General features: G+C 25.4%; 1 protein-coding gene across 1 annotated transcript in view; it reads left to right on the forward strand.

Annotated features, from left to right (window-relative positions):
- The window catches only part of LOC107456705 (glycine receptor subunit alphaZ1-like), a 149813-nt gene extending 140995 nt beyond the window's left edge, over positions 1-8818 (forward strand). Inside the window, exon 9 of the mRNA XM_016074642.4 lies at positions 7112-8818. Coding sequence (XP_015930128.1) covers positions 7112-7294 — 183 coding nt within the window. The 3' untranslated portion in view covers positions 7295-8818. The remainder of the gene's footprint in view (positions 1-7111) is intronic.
- Positions 8819-9549: the final 731 nt, after the last annotated feature.

Consider the following 9549-nt stretch of genomic DNA (forward strand, 5'->3'; position numbering starts at 1 on the left):
TTAAGATTCAGGAAGAAAATTTACAATTTAATTATTAACAAACAGTTCATCATCATTTAAGAGTTCCACTTAAGTACGGATCGTACGGTATTTTCAATGTATTTTGCTCTAAACAGATTTAATGTATTTCTAAGTTCTGGGGGAAAATGTGACGACAGCAATTCATTAGTCAAAATAATTGGAAAAAATGAATAACATTTCCAAAACAACTATTACAAGATTACCCATTTTCTTTTCCAGTATTTGGGGATAGATAACGATAAACAAAAAATAATCTTATTTCGAACCGCGATGGCTTACTGGTTTAGGCAAACTTTCATTGAGAAGCACTGAAATTCGATTCCTAGTGGCAGCTTGAAGCCCACCCAACTTCAGATTGATTAGTATTGGATTATCCGGGAAGTAAAGGCGGTCGGTGTGAAATTTTTACCACTTTAACCCTGTCATGCCATTGATTACGATATAGCGGAGCCTTAACTTCCATGATACCTACTGGTCTTAAATAAGTAGTAATTAGTACCTGGTTCTTAGTACCTTAGCACCATACTAGTAATTAGTACCTTAATAAGTAGTTAAGTGGTACCTGGTCTTAGTAAGAATCCTATTCTTTTCTAGAAATTCCATAATATTGAAGCTCAATGTCAAGGAGGAAAGGGTGAGCACGAAAATTGAACTATACGTCAAAACAAAACTTCCTTTAAGAGAACATTAAATATGGAAGCTATTATGAGCTATTTTTTATATTTTTTTTTACTCAGCTTTAGTTAAACATTAAAAATAATTTACAAAGATTAACCTAAAGTGAATTTTTTTGCGATTTATATCCAAAAACGGAAATAGAAAGAAACTTTTTATCAACTTTGCTCGTTTTTATCGTATATTTGAAGACTTTGAAAATATTTTTTCTGTCCTAAAAATTACTCTGAGGTTATAATAGTTTATATTTCGCGATGAAATATTAAAATTTAAATTACACACCTAAGCAAGAAAAGAAAAGAAAATTTAACTGTTCCTTTAATGGTAGATCTTGTGTCTTATAGGTTGAGAAGCTATTTTTGGATTGCATAAATCAAATTTAAAAAAAATGAATCTTTGTGGTATAAAACAGACAATCTCTTCAGAAAATATAATGTAGAGGGCATATTTTCTAACTCCTCAATTCAATTAATGGAAAAAATATTATATTTTATTTATATTCTTTTTCTTACGGAGAATAAAATCATAAAAAAATATTATCTACTGTAAAAGAAACTAAAAAAAAAATTTCGAATTCAGATAATTTTTAAAATCCAATCGAATAGAATACTTCAAGAATTTTCAAGAGATAAAATAACGTAAAAATCAATTTAATGCCTCTCACTGTAATTTCTAGTTTTGTTTGCATTTTTATTTGAAAAAAAAAATATATATTCTATTTTTATAGATAAAAATATACCAGTTTTTTTCTTGATATATTTGCTATCTTATCTTATCTTGAAGTTTCAAAAAATTGAATTGAATTTTATGGTGAACACCATCTGCTGAAGAATTTTCATCATTATAAGTTTCAAACAGACCGAAGCTAGACTAGGTGTAACTCTATACGTGAATTTAATAACTCTTATATGATCTGAGTTACACAACAGTGAAACTCACATAAATATGTAAAAAGGTAAATATTAGTTTTTACTTCGCCTAAAAATGATAATCATTGATAATCTTTATTTGGAATTATTAAAAAAATAAAAATAAAAGATTTTCAGTTTCTGTGAAATATGCGAAAAACGTAAAAATAAAAATTTATTTAAAACATTTAGCCACTTCAGTTATAAATACTTTTAAAACTAATTAATTTTAAGCTTAAAACAATTGCGTGTTAAACGGCTGAAAGAACTCAAGTGATTGGAACCAATTGGATTGAATTAATTCCAATAAATTTGAATGGAAAAATAAAACGATATTGTGGGACTTACATTTAAAAACTTGAATTTTCTTAGCAAAAACCGAAATATCTATCATGTTTAAATACCACACGGAGAACAGATTTTAATAACATTTCCGTTCTGTATGGACATATGGTAAGTAAAAAAGGAAAAAAAAAACATAATTTTGGTTAACAAAATTAAAATATGCGGTATTTAAACCATTCGTTTGGAAATTTTTCCATTCATATGGTAATGGTTTACAGCGATATCTGGGTTTTCAAAATATTAGTTCTTTCAAAATATTAGTTTACTATGCATTTAGTAAAAAAAACAATTCTGAAAAGCAAATCTAACCGAATAAATGGTTTTTTATTGCATGTTCTAAGGTATCATGATAATAAAGATCAAATTTTATTACATTTACCAAAACTTATTGCATGTTTTAAAACCATATTTCGTTGTTTATTTTTCTAAAGCCAAAAATGTTACCAAATTAAATTATTTTCAAAATTAGTCAGCGTCTTGATATTCCCATAGAATCAGAAACAATGTCGTTTTTACCATGTTCTGGTAGTTATGACAATACTTTTTTTCTCATTGTAAATGTGCACATACAATGTTTTAAAATTAAAACATAATGGAAGCTACTTTAAGAATTATTACAATTTAAAACTGATTATTTGAAGAAAAAAAGAGAAACTAAAATGAAATACAGAAAAAGTGTTGATGAAAGAAATAAAAACTACCCTAATTTTTTGTAATTATGTTTAAAAAATATGTCATAATGTTCTTGACTGTGCAAATAATAGCAATAAAATAATAAGAAAGTAAAAAAAAAGGAAATTAAAATAATATTTTCCTCTCCAAGAATAAAAGTATCAAAATTAGATTTTTGATTCATATCTGTCTTACCACGCCATTTCTTAAAAGAATTTGTCTCTTATTGCAATAAAAGTTTATTCCTCCTAATACCGTAAATTCTATCATAAAGTTTGAATGCAAAAATATTTCGCATAACGTAAAAGTCCTCATATACGCTTTGAAGAACATAAGTAATTTGTTTTTAAACACATTTACATCATAATTTTCCTTTAAAATAATTGTATGCGAATACTATTTATTTTTTGCCATTAAGTACTTATTATAAACTAATTTCAGCCGTTGATTAGGGTCGTATAATGCTTAAAATGAAACAATATATTGCTCTTTTTTCTTAAAGCTTTAGTGATTTAAGCTCCTTTAGTGATTTAAGTAGAAAAGAACACTGGAAGCATATTTCAATTTAAATGCAAATTAATACAAGAAAAAACATTACTTAAAATCTGTAAAAATGTCATGATATTGAAATATCGAAAGGTTGGAAAAAGTTAAAGATGTCAGTCATTAAAGATATTTCTTCGGATTAATGACCGAGGATATTATTTATATTGCTGTAAGTCATTTTTGAAAAGATGCCATCAAAATGATTCGTGAATAAAAACAATATTCTATATTTTTTCATGAAATTATTTGACTTATGTTCTCGTTTAATTAAACATAAAATATCCACATTGCACAAGAAACTTAATTATATACAAGAAATTATGAATTCCATGATTTATTAAGGGAACAAAAAAATTTTTTCTAATAAGTAAATTATTTAATTTAATCGGTAAATAAAACTTTTAGATGAATTAAAAATTTTCTTTTAAATATATTAATTAAGAGTGAACTATTTCATAATTCGATAGGAAAGAAAGTATGCACTAATTAAAAAGAAATAGATGTCAAATTTTCTGAAAGAAGTAATAAAAATTTTGAAAGAAATTTTTATGAATAATGAAAACTTTGTTATTGTTCTTTGTTAATTCCGGATAACCGGTGCCGGAACTCTTTTTACTATAAAATTTATTCTTACCGGAACATATAAAGAACAAATATCTTATATACTGTAATTTTCACAGTAATAATTACCGTGAAATTTCTGAATCACTCTAAACAACTAAATATAGGTGAAAAAACTATGCAGTAATATTTTAAGGTAAAAATTTATTTGACGGTAAAGAGAATTTTATGGATGGTGCACTCAAAGTGTCGGTACTTTATTCCGTAATTTGATCCGGACTTTTTTGCAGTGTACTTGCCATATATAAAAGACCTTTATAAAACGTAAACGGGAACTTTAATAGTAATAAAGAGTACATATAGTTTTAAAAAGATAAATAAAAACGTTTTTGAAGCACATTCTAAATAAACAGAAATTTCTGCTTCTTTTTCATCTGATATAATTTAAGAAGTGTTAATATTTGTTTTTCGGTTCCACACTTGTGTTTTATTTTGTTATCATTTATAAGAAAGAATTTATTTTAATTTTTGTTTTTGAGGGAATTCTTAATATCCCAGAAATGATGTGTTGATGTAAAATGTAAAAATAAAAAACATTTTCATTCTTCTTTAAAGAAAATATAAAAGAGTATTTTCTATAGAGATGCATCCATTATTTTACAGTGTTTAAATGTCTACTATAGAAGTAATGTTTCAATTTTGTCCTTTGTAGACAAATTTTTCATCGTCATTCTTTATATTTAACAATGGTAAAAATTGTAGCTCGCTTTGCACAACACATTGTAGCTGAATAGGCTAGTATAGAAAGAGAGATTTTTCTCCAAGAATGAATATTTATGATTTCTAACAAATAGTTAGTGAAAAAATATCGCTGACAATACTCTATTCAGTCAAACAAAATATTATGTCTTGCTTCTTAAAAAGAGACGACATTTATTTCGCTTTGCATTTGTAAAAAAGAGATATACGAAATTAGTAACATAAATGCTGAAAAAAATACATTCTAAAATACAAATATAGTTTAATGAATATTGCCAGATTAAATTACATGATTAATGCATTAGCTTCAATTATTTTTGTTAAAGCTTTTTTCAAAATTTTAACTCATTGCTATTGTATCGAAAAAGAGAATCAAAATTTAACAGCAGAAATTGTCGTAAAAATAGTGTATAATTTCAAATTGAGATAATTTAGTTTAGGTGAGATTTAATTAATATTAGCTGAATTTTAAATTGATTTCAATTTTTTTAAATAATTTCGTTAGATTTTAAGTTTATTCAAAATTCTTTTTTTTCTTTCTTCCGCGGACTGATTTTCTCTACTATAAATATATAAATAAACTAATTACTTTTCGTTTATTAAAGGTTGCTTTTATGTATAATAGCTTTGTTGTGAAATAATAATGAGCGAAATTTTCGATGATTTATGCAGTTGCAAAATTTATAAGACAAAAATGGCTGCTCTCTCATCTACAAATGTACATTGCTCAGATTTCAGATTCTCCGAAAGAAGAAAAGCGAGCTAAACAATACTAAATCATTAATTTACTGATCCTTTCTTCCAACTTGACTTTGTTCAAAAATATGGTAAATTATATTCGCAGTGTAAGTCAAGGCTTATAAATTATTGTAAAAGAATAATAATCAAAGAGTGTGAGTAATAATCTACGAATAAATTATGTCAGTATTTCGGATTTTGTTTCACTTCAGATTGAGTTTCGGAAATATCTTAGAATCCTTATGTTAACATTACAAATAAAGATATTCATTAAAATTAATATATACATTTTAAAATTTTTAATCTTTTACAAATTAATATTTTCTAATTTATTTCTGCGTAAAAACATATCTTCCCTGATATTAAAAATTATCTTTGTTATGCTATAGTCGTATAGTTTATATTTTCTTAGTTAATCTTGTGTAGCTTAGTTAATGAACTTGCAAACTGTGTATGTTATTTTAAATGGAATAATGAATCTTTACTGACAATATACATAATAAGATTTATATTTATAAAAATCTTTATTGTAAAACATAATTTTAACTATAAAAAAATAAAAGTTTTTCTCGATCATAAACAATTTTAACGCATTATAGTAGTGCTTTTAGTAAAGCTAATGGAAAAATTAGCTATAAATTTGAATTTAATATTTCCAACTATAGAAAATATAGTTCTGAATTTGTATCATTTGATTTGTTGCTTCAAGTACTAATCACATAAGTGTTATTTTTTTAATAAAAAATTAAAATATGAAATTTAGAAAAAACACGTTTTCCAAATGGACTAAGAAAGAAAAAATATAGAAAACATCTCCTCACTTCAAATGGAAAACTTGGGGAAATTTTAGGAAAGGAAAAAAGTTTATTAGGAGAGTGGTGCACGTTTACGTCTTCTGTCTTATGTATGACAAAGAGAAATAATTTGTGTTTTTGAAAATCATTATTTTAAAAAACTTTATTTGAAAAAGGAAAAAGAAACTTAAGTTAATTTGATTAACTCAGAAAGTAGCCGAAGTTTTGATTGTGATAAAATGGCAATAAAAATTTGCTTTTAGTGATCAAAAAACGATTGTAATCAGATAAAGCAAGGATCTCCTTTTAAAATATGAAAAACATTTTCAACATGCATATGGAGTATTGAAATCAAAAATAACCGCTCTTATAGCAAAATGGAAATCAACTCTATCTACTAAAAACAAATGTAAATAAAATAAAAAAAGTGCAAAAATAAAAATATTATTTGATTAGTCTTAAATTTAAATAATCAAAGAATACTATTTAAAAGCAAAGGCTAAGTAGCATTTATTTAAGGACCTTTATTAAAACTAAGCCCTTAATATTGACTTTTATGTTTCAAGTAAAAAATTAAGTATTATTTGTTAATAAAATTAAATAATATTATCTTTCTTAATTTTAATGTAAAAATATGACTTCAAAACCATTGGCCTTAAGATATTTAGTCATTAAAGTTAGTTATCTTGATATCATTTCAATATTTTCCTCTTATAACTTATATTCCTTTAAAGTAACACATCCTAAAATAAGTAAAGTACCTTCGCAATGGCCAGCTGTAGGTGTTGGAGGATCACAGAGATAAAATGCTCTACAGTTTTGATACCAACAGCATAATGGTGCCAATCGAATCAGTATTGCAGGCAGACATTCCTTATTTCCCTGATTTGCTAACATCCATCAATCCGAAGCTAAGCGGACTTCAAGACACCTCCAAGAAAGAACCCCGGTCCTTCACCATGAAACCTCAGTACCTTAACCACTAAAAACTTCTAAAAAGCAAAACTTATAAATTTAAATCTTGCTTACAGTTTCTATTAGAAAAATAGTTGGTAATTTTACACTCTGATCATTTAAATGTTTATTTTTTAGGCAATAAAACTGCAGGAATCTGAAGATGATGAGCCGAATGTCGGAAAGAATGTTAGAGTCAAAGCATACGCTGGGACGCACAAAATATCAGCCAAGCGCATTGATCAAGTCTGCAGAGTGGGTTTTCCTATTTTGTTTTTGGTGTTCAATATTTGTTATTGGCCGTATTACTTAATTGTTTAAAGAGATGGGTTTAAGTTACTTTAATTCTCACTAAAGTTGGTGTAAAATGGCACCGAATCTGTCTCAATGTTAATTCATCTCAGTTTTAAATTTAATTTGGTATTCCATGTCATTACAAAATCATTCAGAAGCTTTAATAGACTTTATTTTCACAATTACCTTATGCCATTAAAATACATTCTATTAATGAATAATATTTCGATAAATGAATATATAAAGGAGATTTCTATGAGAGATACGAATTATATCAATGAAATATTGTATACAGAAATAATTTACTTTTAAACTTGTACACTTAGTTTAACAGAATTTGTACTTTTATTTTTCCTTAGAATATATTGATATTTATATTTAAAGTGCCAAATATTACATCAAATTTAACATTATATACATATTTCATATAAAAATTTACAGCTATAATTGTAATTTTAATTGCAAATATGCGATATTTGTTTTTTTCGGTTTTGCTAATCTGTTTCATCAATCTTTAAAATATATAGATTAAGTTGATGAATTGTTTATTTGTAAATGGTTACTTTATTATTTTTTGAATCTTCTAAATTTACAGATGCTAATTAATTATGGAAATTTGGTTGATTTACAAAAAAAAAATGCATTACACTTTCTTTACAATTGAGGAAGAAAAGAAACTACGAAAAACAGCATAGATAAAAATATAATTAGTTTTAGGCATTTTTTCATTAAAAATATAAATTCTGCAGATGGTAAGATAAATTTGAAATTGACTTTCTATAGCTTTCTTTATACGTATTTCTGAACCTAATAAAGATAATAGTTAATAATTATATATTATTGAGTTCAATGAGTCTTTCAAATGAAGGTGCAATCAGTAAGTCAACATTGTAAATATTAATCAAAATGTTGTTCTTTTTCCAACTATTTAAATAAATTAATTATAGAAATATATGATCAGATTTATCATGCACAGCTCATGTTTTCTCGAATTGTAAGTTCGATACTGTTAGGGAAAAGATAAGTACTGAAAACGTATAGTATGGGCTAATGCATTTAATATATTCTACCAAATACTTACCTAATATAAATATAGTCATTACAGTAAGTAAAAGTTAACATAAATGAGAAGAGAACAAATTTTGAATCTAATACAGACATATTTTGTATTTAACTAATCTATATATTATACAAATATATTTAAAATAGTACAAAGTAAATCAAAATAGTAATTCAATTTTAAACAAGATCAAATATTTTGTTTACATTTTTCTTATAAAAATATGAACGTAGAATATATTTTGTTTCTTCCATATTTTCTTTATATAATGTCCTCGTACTAAAGTATTATTTCTCTCGGATAAACTAACTTAATTTGCTGTAATTTATAAATTTAAATAAAAATATGGACTCAAGTTAAAAGAAATTTAAAATAGTTTATAATTAAGGAAGTACCTTATTCTTATCTATAAGTAATAAATGTAATCTAATTTTTATCTGATTTTGAAGGGGAAAAGAAAACAAATGTTATATCTAATAACAAAAAGAAAATCTGTTATTTCAAAAGAGAGATCTAAATAGCCCTAGGGTATATTGAGGATAACAATTAAAATAAAAAATATGTAAAAAAGGACATGTCAAGTCTTACATATAGAGAAAAAATGTGCAATATGGTTTAAAAACGTAACATTTTAAATAGTATTTTCTTGTTCACTTCATTTTTCTTATATTATGCATTAAATACATTATCACAAAGTCTAAACTCTTACCTCAATATTAAAGTAGCTATGCACTATTTAATTAGAACTTTGCTGATCATTATAACAATATAATATATATATATATGTGCATTTGAGTGAATCAATAATTCAATTTGTTGTCCGCATGAAATTTCGAAAGTATTTTAAAGCGTTTTGAAAGATTTTGGTGACAGATATTACACGGATTTTTCATAATACACTACTTTTTCACAAAGAATAAACAAACGGCCATTTTTGTACATTTTCAGAAAGTGAACTGAATATTGCAAAAATTTTCTGTAACCTTCAAAGAATGCTACACTAAACCAAAGACGTGCAAATTAAATCCTTCTAACCTTGGTTAGCATTGTTTTATGGTGCAAATTAAATATGAACATGGTTCAATTTAGCATCTTATTAAGTTTTGAGGAAATTCGCGTTATATTATAATTATTCAATTTTTCTAAGAATTTAATTTTTACATTAGGGAGTGGTTTTTAACTGGTGGCGAATGAAATGTCTGTTCAAAACTTTAAACAAACT

The sequence above is a fragment of the Parasteatoda tepidariorum genome, chromosome X1 (assembly GCF_043381705.1).
Source record: "Parasteatoda tepidariorum isolate YZ-2023 chromosome X1, CAS_Ptep_4.0, whole genome shotgun sequence".
Lineage (NCBI taxonomy): Eukaryota > Metazoa > Arthropoda > Arachnida > Araneae > Theridiidae > Parasteatoda > Parasteatoda tepidariorum.